The 24,814-nt window shown below is 40.0% G+C and overlaps 1 protein-coding gene across 2 annotated transcripts in view; it reads left to right on the forward strand.

Moving 5' to 3' along the window:
• The first annotated feature begins 20,942 nt into the window (after positions 1-20,942).
• Positions 20,943-24,814, forward strand: part of LOC124153610 (T-cell leukemia homeobox protein 3) — a 147,241-nt gene continuing 143,369 nt past the window's right edge. For both annotated transcript variants that reach the window (XM_046526892.1, XM_046526893.1), the window contains exon 1: positions 20,943-22,502. In XM_046526892.1, the coding sequence (XP_046382848.1) occupies positions 21,704-22,502 (799 nt within the window). In that variant the 5' untranslated portion in view covers positions 20,943-21,703. The remainder of the gene's footprint in view (positions 22,503-24,814) is intronic.

Below are 24,814 nucleotides of genomic sequence, written 5' to 3' on the forward strand. Positions count from 1 at the left end.
GGGAGCCTCCCTTTCCTTCCAGCACTGCCTTCTTTAATTCACTGTAAGGCCTACTCTCTTTCAATCTATCTAAAAAAACCTATTCTTTTCCTTCCCCTCCCTCGTTTACCTAACACTCTACCCTCCAAAACCATTTTCAGCATCCCCTCACCACTAAGCACTAACTCCATCCATACCTTCTGTCTCCTGCGTATCTCATCTAAAAGCTGCCTCTCCTTGCCAACCATATCCAGCACTTCGTCGTTCCTTTTCCTCTCCGTCCATTTCACCCTCTCCATTCTTCTCCATACCCACATCTCGAATGCCTCCAATCTTCTCTCGTCTTCTTTCCTCAGTGTCCACGTTTCCGCACCGTAGAGAGCTACACTCCAAATCAAACTCTTCACCAGCCTTTTCTTTAAACTCTTACACAACGATCCTCTCAGAAGCTCATTCCTGTTCATGAACGCCTCCTTCGCTAATGCTATTCTCTTCCTGATGTCCTTACTACTGTATCCGTTTTCCTCTAACGTACTGCCTAAATAGTTGAATTGCTCAACCTGCTCAAGTTTTTCACCACCCACCTTTATCTTGAGTCTCACATTCCTCGCTCGTGATGCTTTACAAAACCGCATAACCTTAGTTTTCTTGTGATTAATCCTCATCCCATACTCCTCGCAACGTTCGTATAGCGCATCCACTAGAGCCTGAAGCCCCCTCGCTGACTGGCTGATCAACGCTTGGTCATCCGCGAATCTCACTGATTTGAACATCATTCCTCCCACTTTTATCCCAGCTTCTAACTCATCCCACGCTTCCCTTACCATCTCTTCAGCGTACACGTTAAAGAGCAGTGGCGATAGAGGACAGCCTTGCCTCACACAACGATTGAAATTACTTTACGCAGGAAAATACGTGGCAAAGTCTTAAAGAATAGTGCGAAAATTTATAATTCACCTTGGCAGGGATTTGGAACCGGATGTCCCGATTTTGGGTCGAATTCTTCAGCCTCTTAAGCTGCCGAAGCGTTTTTGCCCTTTGTGGAAATTTGTAAACAATACAGGCCAATATGGAGTGGACTGCTAAGCATATCATGCGACTAGCAGTCCAATGTGTGCGCACTGCGCCACAGACGGGAAAAATATCACAGAAGAGTGACTTGAAGAGGCAGTATGTATGTAGTTGGAATCGTTGTATCGTAATTCCAGGTACCTTAATCAAATATAAGATATTTATATAGAATAGGGTAGTTTCCTTCATCAAAGGAAACGATAGGCTTCGGTTAAAATTCGTTACTCACCATTAGTGTACTCATAATATACCAATTATTTGATTTTAGAAATCCCAATTTAGACGAATGTCAATGGTCAATTTTAACCTCATTTGAAAAAGGCCAGGTTAGTGCCCATGCGATGCCACTCCACGTGACGTCACAGGGACCTAGATTCTATACGAGTAGTCAGGATTTTTACATCGTCTGAGATTACCGACGCATGAATGTTGCACAGAGCTAAAGGAAACATCTCTTAATAATCACTTATCAAAATTGCCTATGGTCGGAAAGTTTGCTTTATTTGATAGGGTATTGATACGGCATCCTTATTTAAGCCAAGCGCTACCTGCTATCAGGGTACTCAGCTACCTGCTAGCAGCCTGCATCGTGGCGGCGCTCATAACCTCGCATAAAGGTGGCCTCACACAGCGGCTGGCGTAATCAGAATGACTTCACACGGACTTTTCCCATCATTCATACTTAGCCGTCGCGTTTTCGCGCGCTTGAAAATTTTCTTTTCTCATAGAAAAATAGATATCGTCATTTAAAAATCTAAAAGCGTGAAATACGTACTCCAGGAGTAATAATCTTTCGATTTAGGCAATAAAAAAGAAATAGGAAACCACGATATTATGTGGATGATTTTTGCTATCTTTCCTCCGCCCACCAAAGGCGACCGTCGCCTGGCGGCATCGGGGGCGGAGGAGGAAAGGGTGTGGGACAGATGATTGCAGCGGTCGGCCGATTGCTCCCCCGCACACAAACACGCTCTCTCTCTCCCTCTCTCTCTCTCTCTCTCTCTCTCTCTCTCTCTCTCTCTCTCTCTGTTTCGCAGTCACACAGAGAGAGGCACTCCACCCCCGCTCACAGATATTCACCCATCCGAAAAGGTCTCCAATGTGTGATGGCGTGGGACCCCAATTTGCAGCGGGGGAGGAGGAGACTTTGCGTCGGAATCAGAGGGACTCTCTGACAGTTGCCTGCAATTGTTTGGCGCAGGGAAAAGCCACGGGACCGACCGGAAATCGAAAAAGGGAATTTCCCGAAGGCACATTATATATAGGTGGGCAGGTAGTAGGTGCCTATATGGTCGCTTCATGAAGGACGGAATCAAAGAGGATGACTGCAGCCAACTGGCTTATTTATTTTTTTTTCTCTTTCTCGTTGGAACGATGAGAACAAGGGCTGTTTCTCGCTCTGCCTCTCCGCTATTTTTTTCCGTCGACCCTGTTTTTTTTTCTTTTCATCTCGTCCTCTCCCTTAACTCAATGCTTTTCATGTGAAAACTTTGACGACATTTTTTCCGAGTTGAGATTGGAATTTGAAGTGACAACCGAAGGTCGATAAATTTTATTGAGCGCTGCGCCGTAACATTTGTGGATCCTGCTGCATAGGCCGTTTAAGCTGCATTTAACTAAGACAGTCGTCTCCATAGGTTGATGCACCCATGCAGGAAAGTAAATGTTTTAATCGCTGAGAGATAATATATTTATCAGTCGGATTTTATTTTTTTGTGACTCTGGTATAAATCACATTGTAACTGTTAAGGGCCGAATTTTGCGGGTTACAATTTTACGGGAGTCGAATAAATAAAAGCTTTTTCCGCTTGGTGATTTATTTGGTCAGATCATGGTGTCGTCACAGCTTAAAATTTTAATGAACTTGAAAATGTTACGCTTCAACGAAACTATGGTCGGACAAAATAGATCACCATGTGGAAAATATTTTTATTCCTTCAACTCCTACGATAAAGGATTTCCACCAAGTCACGTCCGCTGCTTAACTTAAAATTTTACGGATAATCAAAGCCTAAGTTAACGAATCCTTCCATTTAAGGCCGTCAGTTAATCTGCCCTTTATTCAGAACTACTCATTTTCATTAAAACTTTTATGTCTTCTCAAAGTATGATACGGCTGTAACATGCTCTCGTTAACGCAGACCAGGAATAATGAAACCCGCCCTAAGTTGGGAACTTGGCGGAAATATATAAAGAAGCAAATGTAATGGATAATAATGCTGAAATTTGATTATACTCGCTGCTTTGTGCAACTTTTGTCTCTGTACCATTTGTGGTAAGCAATACTTTCTTTAAAAAAATCCTGATGACTTTTCGCTACTTTTGGTAAATGAGCTCACTAGTTTTTTTAATTTCACTTTTGTGAAAACTTTTTTGACCATAACCAATTCATTCATTCTTCTCTGTCAATCGACTTCAAACAGAGCCCCTATATTCAAAACGTGTTAGTTATATCCATCCTTGACAAAAAGAACCGCTGAGTCCTTAACGAGAGTGTCATCCATACATGTGGTGGAAATATTATTCTTGATATTTTTTCTCAGGAATTACGTAAGATAAGCTCGAAGACAACGTGACTTGAATACGTCGAGGCTAGTTGTTCGCCACGTGTAATGAAGAGGGAAAAAAGGCCGGGAAATGTTTGATGATTACAATTATCAGCATTTCCACAACGTATTTTTTTACAGCTGTAAGTAATCATTCCTGATCCGAACTAAATAAATTATCTACTCTTACTCTAAAATTTTAGCTATTGGTACGCGGTTTCATTTTCCATCCAACGTATCACCGCAACAATTAGTGCTGCAAAAGCTGGTTGGTACTTTGGTAATAACAATTTTGCTTCTCTTCCCTGCTGGTAAAAGCACTGTAGTAAGCTCTTCTTTGTTTTAGTGTGATTGAATAATTTGAGTTTATATTTTATTCGTTGAATTCAATTACTTGTTTGTATTCCAAGCTGAAGACTCACAACCATTTATTCAACGAGTACACTCGAATTCAAGGAAAATTAATTAATTTTATGTACCTACATGACGTAGAGAACAAAATCATGAAATTGTCATTTTAAGTTTTAAAGTGAGATTTAGTTGATAATGACGGGTAAAGATATTCATTTGAAATGTTTTATTGAGGAAATAAACAGTTCATAAATGCTTACGGCTCTAGTGCGCAGACGACTGAAATTAAGCCTGCATTTGGTCATCTTACCCTGCCCTTATCCTGCACGTCATGTGCTGCTTTTGTTTTCAGCTCACGCTATGCTCTCGACCAATCTCTTTTTCTGCCTCACCTCCAACAAGTCGATTAGCGCTTGGAAAAGTTTTTTATTTCATCCTATCGCTAACCATGTAAGAACTCGCACCATATTGTGGGCACACCTTAACTCCGTCGTAAAAAGAATCTTTGATTGGGGAACAATCATTACTTTTCCAATTAGGATAATTTGCAGCCGGCGTTATATTTACCGTTAAAAGTGTTACGGGTAAAATAAACTTAGTCTTCAGGCCATATGTGGAGACTGATGGTGCGGAACGTGTCAGAACAAATGGTCCTGGGGTCAACGCCGTTTTCTTTTACGACAGATGTTTGGTACTTGCATCGTAAAATAGCCGTATATTGACGACTGACAGTTCCCTATCCCCCTGAACCTTCACACTTGGCCTCTACTCCACAATTGGCCTAGGCACTGGGACTGAATTGGATCTTTTCATCGCATTTTCGGTTATTTGAATAATGAGTTACTCTCATAATATTTTAAGTCATATGGCAATAGTAATGGCTGATACCAATATCCATTTTTTGCAAACGTTTGGCATTAACCGAAAACTGTGTTTTTTCATTTTGGCGTTTACTGCTTTATTAGTTATTAGGATCTTGCAAATCTTGCTGTTGTTTAGCGCAGTGCGTAATTATTGCAAGAGAGGTCCTTCTCGTAGTTATAAGTTTTTTTTTCGTGTTCAGCTATAAAATAACTTTCACCTTATCAGTTTCCTAGCATATAAGTTAACTAATTTCCTTATATCTGAGATGACTACTTCTAACAGTAAATATTGGCGTGCAATTTTCATGAAACAATTTGTTTTGGCGAATACAAATGTTAATCTCATTTACGGATTTGCCGTGGTTATGTTCAGATAACCTACTCTAATATTCCAATATTCCCTTTCACCAGCAGGGGGGAATCAAAAGACAGTTTCTATTCGAGATTGGATTGAACAATTGCGATTTTTATAGCCACTATTTCCATTTTTAAAGTAATGAGGCTGATTTGCTCTTATTTGAGATTCAAATCCTGAATTTTGATAGTATCAGAAGATGGCAGAACAGAAAGGAGAGAATCTTGGTACTGGATTTGGTTTGCTCTGCATGATAGTAGGCCGGGGATCATCCTCAGCTTCTAGTCCGACATAATCTTCATAGCAGTCATAATCTTCATCTAGCCCAGCCTTTATATAATGTAAGTAATATTTCCTGATCATGATGTCAATATTATTTATTTTGGTGTGCCGTTATTAGTCTACCAAGGTATTCTCTTCCCTAAGAGGACTGAGGCACATTTTTTTTGGGCACGCCACTCAACAGGCACATTCCACGTCAAGGATTTTGAAGTTTTAATAAAAAAAATACTATAAACTTTCCCTTGCGGGTAATTGTGCGTATGGTATGGATGGAGAAATTTAGCATTTATAAATTAAAGTGCAATAACTGTGACTCATGCTACATCGTCCAAACGGGACGAGGCTTCAAGACAAGGATGAAGGAACACAGGGCGTGTTGGAAGAACAAGGATGATACGTCAGCTTTCGCCCGGCACCTCTTGGAAATGGGACACCGAAGTAGTTACGACCCAGAATTTTAACAGTAAAGGAAGGAGGATGGATGCCTTAGAAATTCGGGAGATAGCTACCAATGGAAACCTGACATGACCTTTCCCAACCCATTCTCCTTATTACTCATCACCATCCCTAATCCCCCACCCCCACAACCCACTTGACAAACTGTGTCCCCCCCGTTCTCCTCCAAGAATTACCAATCCCAGCTTGAAACCAAACCTTCCCCCTCACCCCCCACATTAACAACCATAGTATATATAAACCTGCCCCCACCATATATTTTCTTAATTTGATAATGGTGTAATAGCCAAAACCGGTAATTATATAGAAAATATTGTACAAACTTGTGGAAGAAACAAAGTGTCTTTCATTATTAATAGTAATTAAACAATATATACTTTATTTACGAGTTACACTCATATTTCCCCTTCAAAGTACAACCCTCCGCGATGGACACACTTACATAGTTTTCCACTTTTGGAAACAGTCCTGGAACGCTTCTTTTGTGGTACTCTTCAGCTATGCCGTCGCATTTGTCTTGGTCTCAGGAATAGACTCAAATCTTCTTCCTTTTTAAGTTTTTCTTCCTTTGTGACAACAAGAAGAAATCACACCCAAGATTCATCATCTGTTATGATTCTTGACAAGAAGGTTTCATCATCTCTTGAACGTTCAAGCGACTCCTGACAAACCCGAACGCGATGAGTGGTCTTCTGGTCTTCCGTCATCAGACGTGGAACAAATTTCGCAGCAACGCGGTTTATCTTTAATTTTTCAAAATTTCGATACGTGTCCTTATGGATGTCCCACTCTCTTCAGTAAGTACCATCAGAGTCAGACGTAGATTTTTTGAACCAGGGTATTGACTTGGTTGACATGTGAGTCGTCCGTTGACGTGGAAGGACGTCCAGAACGCTCATCATTTCCAATTGACTGACGACTTGAAATCGCGTGTGCCACTTAAAACATGTCACAGGCTTCACACCATAGTCACTTTAAGCAACCTTGAGCAGATCAAAAGTTTCACTCGCAGATTTTCCGAGTTTAGCACAAAATTTCGCAGCAACTTTTTGCTCGTTGAAGTCATTCATCCTTTAATCCGCCAAGCAACAAAAACGCGCTTCACAGACAACTGCGTTACTAAGCAACACATAATGATGTGCGCAAAAACAAAACTGCCTTGTGATCTACTGATGTTTACAAATAAGTCGACGCCAAGCAGATTTATCAGGAACAGCTGGGTCGGTACTATTAAAGCAGTCTACACATTTTTTAACGGACCAAGCATATTCTGCAATGCTAATAATATTATAGGAAATGTCTTAATTTCAATGAGGAAAATAAAATTTTTGTCCAAAAGTGGACATCATTTCTACCTAGGTTTTCAAGTGACTTGTGAATTAAGGCTATGGTGTTAAATGCATGGAAAGGGAAACAAAGAAAGGGAACACTAGGAAAAGATAAGGAGAGGGAATGCAATGTGTGCGAACGATGAAGGTTATCAGGAAATGATAAGGTGTGGGTTAAGCGCAGAGAGGGAAGTAGATAAGTAACTCCTGTCACCTTGATAATGGCTGTCTAGCGGTCGAAAACGCAGTAGGTTTGATAATTGCAGTTAAGGATTCATACAAACATGTTGTAACTCTGTCAAATGAACGCCCCTCTCTTCTTTTGCCATAACATATACTATTTCTACAGAACTACATTTTTAGGAAATAAGACTGTGACTAAATCTGCGTCCTGACTTATGAAAAAAGTCGAAGTTGAATTGATGTTACTTCTTAGATACCTCAGCTAAGGTAAATAAATGGGCGCTCAAAGTTGTAAATTATTTTTCAACCGATAGTTATAAGTTGCCTTTTTTATACAAACAACATTTAACACAGCCAATGGAACACATGAGCTATTGTTTAAATTTCCTTATGTAAACTGGCTGGTTGGTGTGTTTTGACTCACCGGTAAAGGTTGGTATATACTACGAGCTTTCGGCGCGGTCATTTCGTGGTCATGGCCGTGTAGTACCAACAGCTGAAGCCTACTTTGAAACCCCCAATCGAAGCATCTTTATGAGGAATGGAATATGTTTGCAAATTAAATGCATATGGATAGATAAAATTGAAATCACGATTCTTCTCCTTCTTCGTGAGAGCTACATTTAATGGAATTAAATAAATAAAAGCGAACAAACTATGTATAAATCCACCAATTTACTTTTGTGGTACTACTAGTTTCGACGCAGCGGCGTCATCATCAGGTACTATTTATACATAGTTTGTTCGCTTTTATTTATTAGAATGAACCTCTACAAAGTTGAGCCTGTTACGATAGAGATTAATGGAATGAAACATTCAAATCGAAATGTAGAGTACGAAAACAATGATCATCGTCTTAGTCGGGCAATGAGGCACATCACGAGACCTCTGACTTTACCGTTTCAGTCTTCGTCGAATTTGCAGTGGCCGATAGTTTAAGACCTGAGTCATGACCACCTAGATACTATGAGTATCAGGTGGTCATGCCTGAGTGCAGGAACCAGGTAATGACCATTTTTTGCGAAAATGAGATTTCCACAAACATATGAATCCCCTCCTCCCTTTTACCAGAAAGCATTGCTATCTTCAACTATAAGATCCGAATAAGTTCAGCATACATTGTTGAAAACTCCTGCTCTATGAGTGCTAGTGCCATTATTTGTTTCCAATTTTTCTCTAAAATTCTCTTTGCTTGCACTCAGTAGCGCACTAGTAGCTTGTCTTCATCTTCTTCTTCATTTTTCCCCTGAGTGCCTTTAAAGCGCAGTCAACCACGCTGAAGAGGTGGATTAGTTACTAATCGGCAGCTGAGCCTTTAACCGGATACAGAATCCGGGTCAAAATTGAGGATCGTCGCCGTCATCTTTGGTTATTACAACCATAATGCAGAAAAAGATTCTCTAGTCGACCTATAAATGTGATGTCAAACGGTGCGCACTAAATAGGTTTATAAAAGTAGCCACTTGCGTCGCTGACGGACCAAGTGATCCGAATTTCTCAGCTAAATAAGGTATAACTAGCGGTTTTAACCGAAATTTTTATGCATCACTATGCAGTGTATCAAATTCATAAAAGCTCAATGTTATTCCTCTGCAATTTCAAACGTTTTACTGCAAAATGTTGGGAAAAAAGTAGATCGCATTGCAATCATCACCTCGCAGGGGACATTTTTTAAAACCAATTGAAATTCAACCAAAGTGGCAGTAGAAATTAACCTTCCATGGGATGGAATTGGGCCTTCACTATGCAGTTCCCCTGAGTTGTATTCTGGTTTATGCATTCATGTCTTCAATCGCTCTATTTTATGTGTTCTCTGAGCTTGGAGTCCTCGACGAACCCGAGGCAGTCAGTTGACTTTCAAAGTGATCGGTCAAAAAAAAACGTAATCTATTGAGTGGAAGGCGACCGTTCGATTCGCCCGTCACCACCACCACCTCTCGCCCTAATGTGCTGTTTCTGTCACCGCGTCTATCTGTGCTCGTGCGCCTAATATCCTTCCCTTTGTCCTTATCTGCGCGGCCGCGTTTCCCTTTAACGTTCCTTTGCCACCTTCCTCGAAATGGCTGCAGTCTTTTGAGTGGACGAGGAACGCTAGGTCGCGTGAGTCGGTCGTAATGGCCTCTCCTATTAGCCAGGCGCGCGGCTGCCCGACGGATGTGTCAACAGCCAGGGTCGTCCGACGCGTTCTATCGCTTCATTTTTCTGAGTGGGCTTAAAAAAAATGTTCACTCCTTCGCTACGAGGAAGGCACGAACTACCATAAGGAGTTTGTTGCCACTGGAAGTAGATAACGTGGTTGACGAGGGACCCTAATTGGTGAAATTACGCCCATCGACATAGCTCTTCCATTTTCTTCCAGGTCTCGGTCTTCAAGTACACATATGCTAGAGTTCTTAATGTGGCCGCACACTCCGAACTAAAGTCGTTAGATATTATTTAAATAATAAACTATTTTAAGTTATAAAAGTATTCTCCTTCGGTGTCTTCTCCGCGCTATAGGAACTTTGAAATTAATATTTTAAAAATTTCGCCGAAAATACCTCTTGGTATATGTATAACCTATCGAATCAGTACGGGAAGTGATATTTTTCAGGTGGCAAATTTCATTTTCGTTAATATTGCGGAAATAAATTGTCTGTGATTAAAGTTTCATTCGTAGGCTTTTCGCTCTGTGAATTAGGTACGGAAGCAAAAAATATGCCGGCTTCGGTGGTGGCGGGGTTAAGACCTCGCCTGCCAAGCCAAAGGTCGCGGCTTTGAGTCCCACCAGGGTAATTTATCATTATCCAGGGCATGGATATTTGTGCACATTTGATTGCTAACATTTATCAAAAACCCCGATTTTAATGCCGAATAGTGCTGCTTTCGGAGGCGTGGAAATGAATAAATTCACTTTGCGCGCTCCATACTAAAAATTTATAACAGGCCATGGTAACGACTTTAATGTCAAAATCATTTTGGGACTTATCTACGTGATGACTTCAGTGAGAGATTTTTAGGGTATCATTGTGCTGTATGAAGGTATGACGCAATACCAATTGCTTGAATAATGAGAATGATGGACCAAGAAATCGGAATGAACCATCACACACCTATTAAGGTGGCTTTCGCATATGTTTAGATTCAGATTAAGTTTCCAATTTCTTGCATGCTCAAAAAATCAGGGAAGAGATAATTTTTTAATTGAGATTATCTGTGAAACGCGATGTATCTACCGTTTAAATTTTCTTTATTGCATGTCTGATTAGATTATTTTATCCTCATGGCTTATCTTACTTTATGCTTATCCATAAAAATAGTTTGAATCATCTATAAAAAAAGCATTTTCATTTTCCTAAATTCTTTGCTTAAGGAAGAATAATTAACAAATATACACAAAGATATCGCACTGTCCACTTGTTTCAAATTCAAAACCCTGCAACATGTGTTTTGACAGACTCGCAATCGTCATCAGGTACAGAGATATTTCAGTAACAAACGTCAAATATAGAGGAAGAGGAGATTGGAAGGATCAGAAGAACAAGGAGAATAATAGTTGTGTGTGCTCGATAAGTTAAGAAAACCAACTCAGCCGGGGATAGAGTATCGAAAACGGGTGGTGCGATTATTTAGCAATATGGTTGCACCAAAAACAGGTAATTTGTTTCTTTTTATGTGCTCGGGGGAGTATTTCTGAGGCTCAACGATTAGAGTAAGCAGACGTAGCGCTTTTTTATGCTCCGTGATAAGCTATTCACACCGATTACAGCTCTCCTTAAAATTACAATAGCAATGCTAATGGTGAGTGGAATCGAGTTTCAACGTAGTTTAGATACGCCACCTTTAGTATGCTGCCGAAAATGTTATCTTAAACTTGGAGCCCGAGAGGAAACTTGTTATTGGTCACTCTAAGAGGGCATTATCTTTCTCGATTCCGAAACATTTTTCTTTATGTTTTAATTGGTTTGATATGAGGATCAGCCGGTTGCAAGGCAATGACATATAACCAGCTTCAAGAATTGTTTACTTTGTAATATATGCTGGTATATCTAGCACGGCTCTTGTGCGAACAGAAAAGGTCTCAGTTTCAAACCTAGCTGAGTGCTTTTAATGATATGCATGTAAGATGGTGTTAAAGGTTGGCAAGTATGTAGTGCGGACATGTTCAATTGATCGATTCTGTGCTATAGTTTCATGTTCGTCATAATTGATTTTAAAACTGAAAAAATGCATTATTGTAAGCAATACGTATTGTTTTTGTTATGGATATATAAATTAAAAATTTTGAAGCTAGAAATTTGATAAAAGTGTTATTTGACTATTATGTATTTTGTTAACCAGAGCCGGAACGGCGTTTCGGCGCTTTCCGGCTCCATGACACCACTGTAAGCAACCATAACTACACCTATTCCACTTTAATGCACTCAGCAACTTTCATCTCATACGGAGCTAATTTACACCTTCCTCTACGTAACAGTATCAAAGTCATAATCTCAAATTCTCAACGAAAATATATCTGATATCACTCGAGCTGAAATTTGTAACTTATTTTATTTGAGCAGATGCAAGCTTAGTGTTACAGATCAATTGTGACTGAAAATACTGACATCGTAGTATACGATACTTTTATCTCAATTTTTTTACGCATTTAAATCAATGAAATTTCTCTGCAAATGTAATTTGTTACACGTTTTTGTTAATTTTTAGTCTCCGTGAATTCCGTGTCTCACTTTTATTCAATGTTCCCCGCGTAAATGCGATGTCCATTGGAGCAGTTTTTTATGAACTTTTATGCTATACATTAAACGCTGTACTGAAATTTTTAGCACGATAAGTATCCATAACTATTACCTCTCAATCACCGCAATCAAATTCGGTTCCTGGTTTCTATCATTTGGATTCGAGTGTTGCTGCCTGAAATTGGCTGGACGTAGATAATATATTGATCCCCATCAGTGGAATATGATGGACCATTATCCACGTCCCAGGCTAAGTAATGGGTGGTACGTGGATAGTAGTTCAACATAGAAGGTAATTGGTCAGCTTGTACCGGCAATGAATCCCCAGCTCTCGACAAAATTAGTGGTCCTTTGAGGTGATTCTTGCCTTTCCCTTACCGGTGAACGCAATGTCCCACCCGCCTTATGCCAAGGACTATAAACGGGGATTAATGAAAACACTGCCGCGAAGTGAAACTCTACACATACGGTACACATATAACGTGAGTAATATTACTAAATGGAGATATGTTAGGGAACTATCCAATGTACCTACTCCTTGCAATGTTTCAAATGAAAAGCATGTCCGGGCTACCCATCAAATTTCAATTCAAGAACTTACGTCAATTTCATGACATTAGACTACCTTATCGTGTTTTATATCGTTATATAAAAGATAATAATTCATATTGCGTCAAAAGAAGAGCGCATTTGATGAACAGAGTTTGAAGTAAAGGTAATTGCCTACTCTGGTGTTTTGACCCAAAAGATAATGAATTGCCTTTACCAGAGTAAACATTAGTAAAATTAAAAAAAAAATACTGAACGAATGAATGAGACAATTATCGAAGTCTTGCAATTATTTATTACAGAAAAAAATATAGAATAAGTTATCATAAAAAATATCGGCATTTATTTTTCAATTCTCTTCCATTACATATACATAATAGGCTGATTCGGAGAGGACCTATCTGTTATTTGCGTCATGAAGTTATCTGAAGTTTTATGTTGTAGAAAATTGGCTCGCATTCATCATTTTTTAACCGCATGATAATACTTTTTTTCTCCTTGATGAAACTGCAATAGAAACCACTAGCTTCCCTTACTATAAGAATAGTCTTTTACTTCTTCTCACTTCCCGTTTAGTGTAAATGAGTGTACATTGAACTAGAAACGAATAACTATTTAATTTAGGGAAAGAGAAAAATAACTTTATAGATATTAATATGGTTGACACAAGTATTTTTAATTATTCTCATTTCTGCCCCTCAACTTAAAAATATTAGTACAAAAAATAATTAGCACTGTATACTATTGGAATAAAATGTAAGCACCCACAAGGCTTATACTTCTCAGCCATTTACCTATTTACTTGCTGAAGGTTAAGTCAGGAATCATCGAAAAAATAATCAAAATATAGTTTCACCTTCAGTAGGTATTCATATTTGCTAGATATTTTACCCTCTGTCAATTTTGCGTAATCTACATGGTAACTGCATATACGGAGACAGGGCTGTAAAGCCGAAGGTGAGTATTACATTGCAGCAAGAGCAAATGTTATTTGATCCTGGTATTAATGCTTATGGTATTTTTCTTGGCATTTTGTGATGATTATAGGTATGAAGCATAAACATCTGGATGAAAATAAGGCGGTTGGACTCATCCAAATTGCTCTATTTGATTGAGGTACATCATGACTCCTTGCGTGTTTGATTCTTCTTGACCGTTTTTTTCATGAATGTCAACCTTTTTTCTTCGCGGTCATCCTGGCTTCCAACCCCTCATATCTCCACCGCACAGTTCGCCTATTAATGGGACCTTATGTTTATTTTCCGTAGGGCTTACGTGTCTGTATTTCACCCCTGAACCGGTAGTATTTCGAAGGAGTGGGAACTATTATTTTCATTCTGCTCCCTTCCAAATTTTCCGCGTCAAGTTCACAGATGACGTTACCTCGTGGATGGACACGCAACGAATTCAAAATTTTGATCAGCTAAACTATATTATCGAGGCGTTTTCTTCTTGATAAAGACGTTGATGATCAGGTACCCTCAAGGCTCACATTTTACTTTTGCTTGGGGCTCTATTTCCGGTAGTGATATTATAGCTAATTCTAAAAATTACGGACATCGTTAAGTGACTACGGAATTTTGGTGGGGATGTTGGGATTCTTCAGGGATAACTTTGTATAGTAATCACCTCGAGAACGTGCCTGCCACGTGGCGTTTTCTGTGGTGACTTTTTTGTTCCGAATACCCTCAGGCGTCGCTTGCCGAGCGAGTTGACAAAAAATCGAATGAAGTTATTACAATGCTGAGGGTGCATACGGTCAATATAACGATGACAGGAGATCAAATGGGAAGTGGTTAATTTTTCGGAAATGGTGGCGCAACATTAAACAACAGCAAGTTCCTTCGGCGCGAATGTTTTTGCTGGATACACTTTCACCTGGATACCTGTAGTACTCATATAATTCCTAATTTTTTTTTCGGGCTTTTTTCCATTCTTTCTTAGGCAAATGAAGAAATGCAAATCGGTTTAGCTCTTTAGGTCGTTGAGACTGACCCGAAAGCGCAGTCAAAGGCATGAATTCCTCAGATTTTCCTCTTCTCTCGCTGCAAAACGAAGGTGCAATGGACGAGTACTATGTTATCTCAATAATGATTGGACTGTAGCATTAAGTTTCATACTTCCTTGCTCCTTTTTGTAGGATATACATGAACATCGATGCATTAATCATTGGAAAAATATGGAAAAATTAGTGTAAGGACAGAAAACGGAAATTATTATCTGTTTAATTATTTAATTCTATCAGAATTCAAAAAGATTGGCGTACAAGTATATTGCAATTATCGTATTTAGAGGATGTATCTCCTCTCTAGATCGGTGACATTTGGGTCCTTTTTTTTAAGTATAACTCCTTTAAAAACGCTTTTATCTTGAAATTTTCTGAGTGCGTAATGCGAACCTTCGTCAACATGTGCCTATTTTTCAAAAATAAATGCCATTGAGAAAATATTGAGGTAAAATCCTCTTTGAGATGCATGCGTTGTTGAAAAGGGTCGACTCTACACGCACTGAGAGTTTCAAGCTCATAGCATAGATTTTAAGCAAGTAATCCGTCTCCAAAGAAAGAAAAACTGGTTCTAATAGGAGGTATGCTTCCTCCAAATCTGGCTGCTGTTACACATATGTAGGACTCGCAATTGCTCGCAGACCCTCCGCAAGAGGCTGGCGGCCTGTTATCGTCACTATGGAAGGTCTTATTTTTTGTCCGTCGTTTGTTACTTAAGGATCGTTTACTTTTAAATTAGCTAGATTAGATATTAGCGATATTTCCACTTTCAAATAGAACGAGCGCATGGTACGTAGGTATGAAAATAAATTTTTATGGACGAGCAACGTTTTTATGAGGGACTAAAAATATAATAGTCTGCCAGTCTCTCTAAATTATTCAATTCAAATACGAAAAAAAGGTTGAGAGCATATTTTACTGTAACACTCAATTTATTCTTAATATCATAACATAACGAATTTACGAAATAAAATTAACTACAGTTAATTGCATTTTAATTGATAAAGCATTGTATAAAGCGAGTAAACAGTGCAAAAAGTATAGCTAGAAATACTAGTTTCTGATCGAACTCATCGCAATTTGGATTCATTAGGAACATTGAATATTTCTGTTACTTTTACCGAACAAGTTTGATAAATTTATTTCGATAAATACTAAGTAAATGGCATCCATCACTTTGATAAAATAACTTAGATCATACGCATAATAAAGTCGACGTAGCGTGAGCATATGAATATTCTCCACCCAGAAAAAAACAAAATTTGGAAGTCAATGTAGATTACCTCAAAATAGATACAAAAAAAGGGGAGAAGTAATGTGCCTACATAGGGTACTTATTGAGCACAGGCAACCCACGCGTAATAATATCGACCTGGCTAATCGGTTGCCATGATAATTATTAGAAACACGTTTATGAATTATTTTTCACATTATTTAACCAAATTCTTGAAATATGAATAAGGTGTGACTGCAGTTTCCCTTCGTAAGCTTAAAAGAGGATGCACTGAATAGAATGACTTAGGAACTGAATATCGTAATCTAGCGCTAATGCGCAAAATGGAGAAACTTAGCATGAATTAGGCCTAGTATGACGAATTTTATCGAAAGGTAATTTATCATGATCGCGAATGATACCACTTCACTCTTTAAAGTTTTTAATCAGTCGAGATACACAAACAGCTCCTTACAGCATTAATATCGAATATAATGCATTATAAAATCAACTGGTGCGTAGCAGATGACAGCTGTTGATGAACAAGGTATTATAAAATGTCATGATTTCGAAGATGCTTACCGCTAAATAAATTAGTCACTTCATGAAACGTGAATTTCGTAAGACAATAATTGAATAAGAAATACCCATAAATGCACTTGCCATCCATATTCTATTATTCACTGCCTTTGATGCCCCAGATCACGGAAAACATTGCACATTAAAAAGGATATGGACAGGAAAAATAACGTAAACAAAAATAAAACGTTATGGCCATCATAAAGATTGATAATAAAATCATTTTAACCTGTCTATCATTTTAGGAAAGTTTGTTCAGAAATCTTTCTAGTACAATCGTGTATCGGCAACAAGACAGTAATACAGTCAACAGCACGAATAATCTTTTAAAAATGGCATTGTGTGCACTTGTTAACTATGGAATTAATAACAACCACACTTTCGATTTTAATAACACCGAAATTTTATACACAATGTAATTTATCAAAAATAATAAGTAATTTCCTACCTTATCTCCCTCCTGTTCTCGTTTGAAAACACTTTGATGCAAACAAATTTTTGTTCACATGGAATGGAGCCATGAAGAAATTGACTTTTGAAAAATTATATTGTAAATTTCCTACCTTATCTTTATCATCTTTTCGTTTCAATTCCTATATCTTCATTTCCAATTTTGTCCCTTTTGTTTGCATTAACAAATATGTTGCTATGATTATTTGTTTATATCGTTCTTCCAATGACCGTCGCACTGCCATTGGATTTTGGTGGTCATTTTTGAACTAATCCCCATTATCAATTTTAAATGAATAGACAGATAAATAAATAATAGGAAATTTAGAGTTTTCACAATGTTTTCTAGGGTTACAGACAGTTTTAGAGGGGGTCGTCATAAGACTTTTTGTCTTATTCCGTCTCGTTCACCCCAAACATTTATATGAGTGAATTAGTGAGTGGTCGGAAGTGGGCTTTTTAGTGTATAGATGACTATGAATTATTTGAACGTTGCACGAGATGTTCATCCTTCCGTTTATTTTCCCAGCGGTTGTTGGCCCATGCCTCGAGGAACACTGGCGGTCGCCGGTCTGCCGTCCTCCCTGCGTGGCTCCGCGTTCTTCCTCTGCTGTCGTCGCCCGGCGCTTCCCTCTTCAATTACCGTGGCTCCCAGTGCGTCAGGAGGTGGGAGGCCCGCACTAACTGGTGACGGGAAGATGGTAGCGACGCTGGGAAGGGGAAGACAGTGGCTATCATGACATAAAAGGGAAAAGTATGCATGTTCCCCGCCCATTTGCTGAGGAATTCTTCGAAAATCTTCGAAAGAACGGAATTACGAAAATGCGCTAAATATCTCTAGAAGAAAATAAAGGATAAGCCAGCAATTAAATATATACCTCTACGCAGTATCTCGCCGGCGTTCTAAATTGCGAAAATTACTCAGGATTCGCTTTGACTTTCGTACTCGAACAATGAAGACACGCATTCGTTATGTACTTTTTAGCCGCTAAAAAATCCATCTTGAAAAGTAGCGTATACTTGATTTTATGGTCAAAACTTGGTGAAATTTTTCTCTTCGAGCTTCGAAACATGAAACTTCAGGAAAAAATTCAGTTTCAAGCATTAGTGGGTGACCTCAGGGTATTCTTGAATCGTTCGAGAATACGGAATAATCCCGATCGCTCGTTATCTTCATAAAATTCCAAAATCATATGATGGAAAAGGAAGCCGTGGTATTATTACCGGATATAGAATTCGTACGTGAATGTAGGGATCATTGTTTTGAAACATGTCGAGGTTCACATGTGCGCTTAGGAGTTCTGAAAATAATGATAAGATTAAACGAAGATGTGGTGTCAAGATAAAACGAAATGGCACTAAAAATTTTGTAGTGGGTATATGTTCAGCCATCATGATTAGATAGTCGGAATTCGTCATTTTTTATTATGAATATTTTTCTTAACAAATGAAGTAATGAGGCCATAAAAATCTGAACTTGAACATGTACTTTGAAGCCTTTTTCATGAAAAGATAATACTTTTATGTTGATATAAATATGCACTTTTGGTGAATTAGATGCCTTATATTTTGATGAATCACGGTGCTCACTGCAGAAGGGTAGTTTTTAAATAAATTTATAAGTTAATAAAAATAGTTTTTAAATAAGTGATCGATGTCTCTTTATCTTAAACTTTGTGCCTACCTCTGGCGCTTATGTTCAACTCATTACTTAACTTAAGATTTATTTTTACTGATAAACATTCAAAGACCTACAGAAAATTCAGTTAAATCCAAACCTGTTCTTTTTAATTACGATCCACATTCCGAATACTTTCCTAATTTAGGTGGGCAACTTTCCTGTTTTCCTTGCCCTCTTACCCATATATGGCAAAATATTTTGAAACCAAGGTGCACACATACAGTCACTGACTTAGAATTAAAGGGATTTGTTCGTTTACCAAGTGCGGACGAGTTTCACCTAGTCAACTCTTAAGGCCGTTTTACACGGGGTACGGAATTGCGCAGGTTAGAGCCGCATTAATTTCTAAAATGGCGTGGAATTGCGCGAATGCATGAACGAAATTAGAACAGGGGCTATTTTGCCGTCTCGCATCCACGCATTCTCGCATGTGTTCTAGCAATTCACCGTTTTACACGACGCAATTTTGATTGCACCTTCGCACGTACGTCAGATTGCGCTATTCTGTGTACCGTGTAAAACGGCCTTTAAATGCTGAGTATTGTCAAAAAATGTTCAGTGGAAGATTATAGTTTCTTCATTAGTTCCAATAATTTGGGACTGAGCCATTCATTGCTTCTTGTTCGGAAGAAATAGGTATGTTCGAAGCCTTAGATGCATAATATAGTTTTCTGCCGGAAGATAAATCAAGGATCCCCGATTCACCATTACACCCAAATGTTATACTTAAATTACTCATAAATCAGGTAAAACTTCCCCACAAAAACTTGCATGTTCAACATTCATTGATGAAAGAAAAAAGGTGATGCTGTTTAATGATGGAAAATAAGCCATAGATATTTCTTGTCAATGGAAAGACTTTTTCACCTTCCTACCCGTAAACCTGCTGCTAGTAAATCTACTGCTTATTTCTAGGATAAATGAGTAATGTCAAAATAAACCAAGGATCCCCGACTCACCATCACACCCACATGCGATACGTAAATGAAAGATAAATAGGGTAAAATTACCCTATGAGAACTAGTATTTTAAACCTTCATAGATGAAAGTAATGAGGTTATATCGTTTTATAATGGACAATAAGCGAAAGAATAGATTTCTTCGCCTTCTTAACGGTAAATCTTAGTCTCTCTCTTGAAGACGGCGAGACTAGAGTAGAGAGCAGGCGGCATTGACAGCATGGAGGAGAGGTAGAAGCTCTTAGGAGAAGTGGAATGCAGGATTTGGTGGCTAATTAATTCCGAGCTTTTGCGAGGTCTGTCGGGGACCGAGAAGGGAGTTGGGAAAGGATAGTGAGAGGGAGGATGGTGTGGGAACGACGAATCGAAGGGAGTGTCTAAATAGGAGAGGAGGGCGGTTGTAAGAGACTTTTGCGGGTGGGTAGGGGCGGGGGATGTGGCGCATTAGGAGCGACGCGAGGGTGGGGGAAGGGTGGGAGGAGCCCTTAATAAGGCCTCGGGGGGAGGGAGTGGGGGATTGTGGGGAGGGTTCAAAGTTAAGTGCTCTTCAATTTCCTTCCATCCTTTTTTTTTCGAACTCCCCCCACGGCGGCGTGTAGGTAGGGAGGCGGGCGGAGAGACTGCCTCGGAGGTAGGAGGGAAAAGTGTATAGGGGGAGAATGGCGCGGTTTTCAAAGGTTTAAGGCGAAGGGGGCGGGGGTGTGGGGTCGGCGCCAAGATTTCCTTCCCCCCTCCTCACATCCCGCCGTCCGGCCGTCCAATCGGATTGCGGAAGGGGGGCGTGATGAGACGACGTCATTGGACGGGCGGCCTCTCGGTGGGCGTGGCGTAAATGCTGGTTGCCACGCCCACACGAACGATTCCTTTCCTGATTTTCTGTTTTTGTTTTTGCTATTAGCTTTGACTACCACATTTTCTCCGCGAACGACCCCACTCCTACCGCACCCTTGATCGTTTACCGCACCACTCTTTCTCCCGCACTGGGTGCATTATGTGACGCATTTGGGAATGCATTTCGTGAAAGGAGGTGCAGACCAGTATGACATGTTTCTCGTGTACCTGTACCATGGAAACAGAATCTTCGTTTCCCTCACTTGTACCCCTAGCCTTATTCATTTTAGCTATGCTTTTCCGCGTTGCATTTGTTGGAGTGGAAGGGGTATAAAACTCCGCGGATTCTAGATGTGAATTCGAGGTAGGGAGGCTTTCTTTGTAAAGGGGAGAAATGTTTCATCGTTGGGAGGGGAGTAAAACGAGTCTGCTGCGTGAGAGAAGCGGTGGCCGAGTGTGGAGTGGTAGAGGGGTGAGGATTGAGAATAAGACCCCGCCCCCAGCGTGGGGCGTTCGCCAGGCCCTGCCCCCTCCATCGCCTCTTCAGTTTGTGTGGGGTGGTCATAGCGACAGGTCCTTGCCAGATTCGCCGCGTCGAAACCCCAGTCGACGACCACTGTAACGTCTCACACGGAAATTCTCAGTGTTTTCGATTTGTTGTTGTTGCTGCCCTCCCATTGAAGCGTGTGTCCAAGATGGGAACTTTTGTACCACTCACAAGTTTGGGGTGCCTGTTGAAGAGTTCATCCACGCTGGTTTCGTCGTGAATGATACCCACGGACCGGAACCGAAGAGCACACAACCTGAGCGTGACATTTGTTTACGTCGAGAGTAATTCTAATTAGCACTGGAACTAAAATTCATAGACTTCAATTTGGCTGACTTTCATGCGTGTTGTAAAAGAATGAAGCGGAATAGCGCGAAGAATTGAGAACAAGTTTGAAGAATTAGGAAGACAGCTGCCGCTTTTAAAAAAAACAGTAATAACAGTTGTTTGTGTATCTATCAAGAGTCTTACTATGACTGATGTGTGTTGTGAAGATCAAAGTTAAAAAGCGTGAAGGAGAGATAGAACTTTCGACGGAAGAAGAGGCAAGAAGACACTTATATGAATATTTCATTTTTGAAGCGTGATCAGCATTTTTGCCTCAACGATACAATTGCGCCCATAACTTAACTGACATAACCCTCCTTACCTCCCGTGTAGAGCGGGAAAGTAAAGGGGAATCCCATTATAAAATACTTGTTCCTTTCGAGTTTTTAAAACGGTGGTCACCGCAGTGTTCACGACGCTCTCCGAGGCCATGCCTTGGAAGGCCCCGCCCGACTGCGGCCCGGGCAGCGCGGGTTCGTCTCCCGCTGGGCACCGCGAGGACGACCCCGACGAGGAGATCAACGTCGACTCGGACAGCGAGGGCGAGGAGGGAGCGCGGAGTGCGGCCATGTGCCGCAGCGGCGGAAGCAGCGGTCTCGAGGACGGCGCGGACGACGAGTCCCCGGACGACGCGGAGGACGAAGCCGAGGAAGACGATGCCGGCGCGACCGGCGAAGACGAGGAGGAAGAGAACGCTCTACCGTTCAGCATCTCCCGACTGCTTGGCAACGGGAAAGCCGGCCACGGGAAACGGAGACGACGGACCCCGGTCCCCAGGAAGGAGGGCGACACGACGGTGGAGTCTCCGGCCGGTCCATCGCCGCCCCCGGACCTGATCCACCACCATCCCCACCACCTCCTCCCGCCCCCTCACCACCATCACCACCTGCTCCTGCAGCAGGCCCACGGCGATGGGTACCCGTTTCGGCCCGGGAGCGGTCCTCCTAGGCCCCCGCATCCCCAGCAGCAGATGGAGCAGAGGTCGGCGGCTGCGGCGGCCGCTGCGGCGCTATGCTCCAACGTGGTGGTGCCGTCGCTGTTGGCAGGGACCCTGCCGCCGAGTCTGTCGCCTTACGGTTCGGCGGGGGGCGGGACGGTGATCAGGGTGCCGGCCCACAGGCCACCGGGGATGCCCGCCCTCGCCTCGCCCTTCCCGTGGCTAGCGTCCCTCGACCCGCTGCAAAGGAGTGCAGCGTTCGCCTCGCACGTGGTCAAGGAGAGGCTCTCTGGTGAGTTGAGGACATTTTTAAAAAATCCTTTCATCAGCACCTAAATCACACGCTCGTTTTCAAGTCCCAAGATCAAATATTGGTGCTATCACACCTTTAAAAGTATTGAAGAAAAAAAAGAATTGTTCGATGCCTTATTTGAAGGAATAGATTAATGTATTTTTAACATCTTTTAGAAAACAGCTTTTCACGTGAAATTCATTATTTTTTTAATAGCTGAGGCTGTCATTTGAAAATCACATTCATTTTTGTTAAGGGTCGTGCATTATTGCTATATCTGCGATTTAAAGCGTTGAATATGTGAATAAAAAGGTGGGAATAATTTGTATAGATAGGGAACGCATTACATATTTGCTGGAGTAAATAAATTGGTGAACAAGATGTCATCCTCATGTGCTAGGACAGAAAACGTGACAGTCTCAGTTTTCTATTTTAAGGACGGAAAAGGAGATATCATTGGCCTTATCTATCAACTTGTTCTTCGAAGATGATCGTATGTTTCATTTTTCAGATTTTTCAAAACGTATTTGCATCAAGTAATCGATTTTAACAAGTTATTTACAGCAATCACCCAATTAGCGCTTTATAAGTGCATGAATATGAGGGTGTGTAAATCATCTCATGGCTTTATTTATTATTATTTATGTATTTGCATGACTTGTTGTGTGACACATTTCCACATTACTTAATTGCATTAATAAACACTGGAGCTGTGAATGCATGAGCCCGTGTTTATATAATTGTTCCTACCATTCGTTGATGTATCTCACATTGTAGGCTCAGGCATCATTCATATTTCGCAATCACTTTTTAATATCTTCATGCAACACGTGTTTTGATGGAGTGAGATGAAATATGTCTGCTTAAATCCGAGTCTTCCTCTTTCGGGAATTCGTTTGATCATTTATTTAAGTATTACCTAACTAATCCGAGAACCATGTAAGGTGGGCAAAATGATGTGCATCCACGCCCTAATGTCTATAGGCAAGCGTTTCTTGTCCAGCAAAATTATCCAAGGATTTATCGTATCAACCAATATTTTATTTAAAGTTCACATTAAATAATCAATGTTAATGAGATATGGTTCTTAATATTTTGTACATCTTTTTTTAATGGGAAAAGCACATTGTAAATGTTATAATCAGCGCACTAAAACACTGTAATACTGACAATGGCATCTAATTAATCATTAATAAAGTCTAACTATTTGATTGTAATTTGATGCAGATCTCCACGAATCCTCATCAACCGGTAATTACATGAAATTCGAAAATGTTTTTTTTTACCGCATACTCATGCTATATGAGGTAGGTAATAAATGCCTTGAAACATGTCAAATAAGGGGATTTTGTTTCAAACATCCTATTTTTAAAATCTGTACACCTTTCAATGAATACATCCTTGCAAAGCATTCATATCAATGCTATTGGTTACCTGGATTTGGAAAATTTAGCATTGATATTTTTTTAACTTACAGTAATACTGTGCTTACAATTCCATTATTTTTATGAACATTCATGCAGTCTTGTTAAACTAGGTGAAAATGTCATAAATAACTAAAATATTTTGCCTGGATATTCATTGTATGTAAAAGAGGAAATTGTTTTTGCTCGCCAGTTGAATGTGACGAATGGTGAATATAAGCCACTATGATGCAATTCATATGTGAGAATTGAAAGTTTCCACGCATACTATTAAGTCGTAATACTACTGAATGAAATGTATTTTTAGGGCTTTCAGCAATTCTGCCTGGTATTTACAATAATAGCAATCGAATCATACATTTATAACACTAAGCAGATAATCTCATTACAAGACCAAGAACGATGTGATTATTTTCGACTGGTCCCAAATACAATATTGTCATCACCTCCTTGCATATGTTATCTCTCATTATCTGAGACGAATTTTCAACTCACACAATTTCAGAGGGTAAAATTAACTTATTGTAATTCAGGGTGGCTAATTATGTTTTCGTCACTTAATATCTGTTAGTAAACATTAACTACTACATAGTAGATTGTCCAGGTAGTCTAGTTTCCAAAAAAGTCATAACAACTACTATTTTTAATTTCATAACTATTTCATGGCAATTCATAACAATTACTATATTGACTTTGATTTCATGTGCTTTGTATTACAAGCAGTGAGCATATTTTTAAAGATAAAAAACCTGAATTAATGAAATCGATTAAGTTTAACTGACTTTGCTAAAGTCAGAAGTCTTATTTGTCTGATGCACACCATGGTTTTATGGCTGTGAAAGAAATCGATAATGTTACGTTTATCGATTGTCTTCGATCGATAAGGCC

This window comes from Ischnura elegans, chromosome 2 (assembly GCF_921293095.1).
Source record: "Ischnura elegans chromosome 2, ioIscEleg1.1, whole genome shotgun sequence".
Lineage (NCBI taxonomy): Eukaryota > Metazoa > Arthropoda > Insecta > Odonata > Coenagrionidae > Ischnura > Ischnura elegans.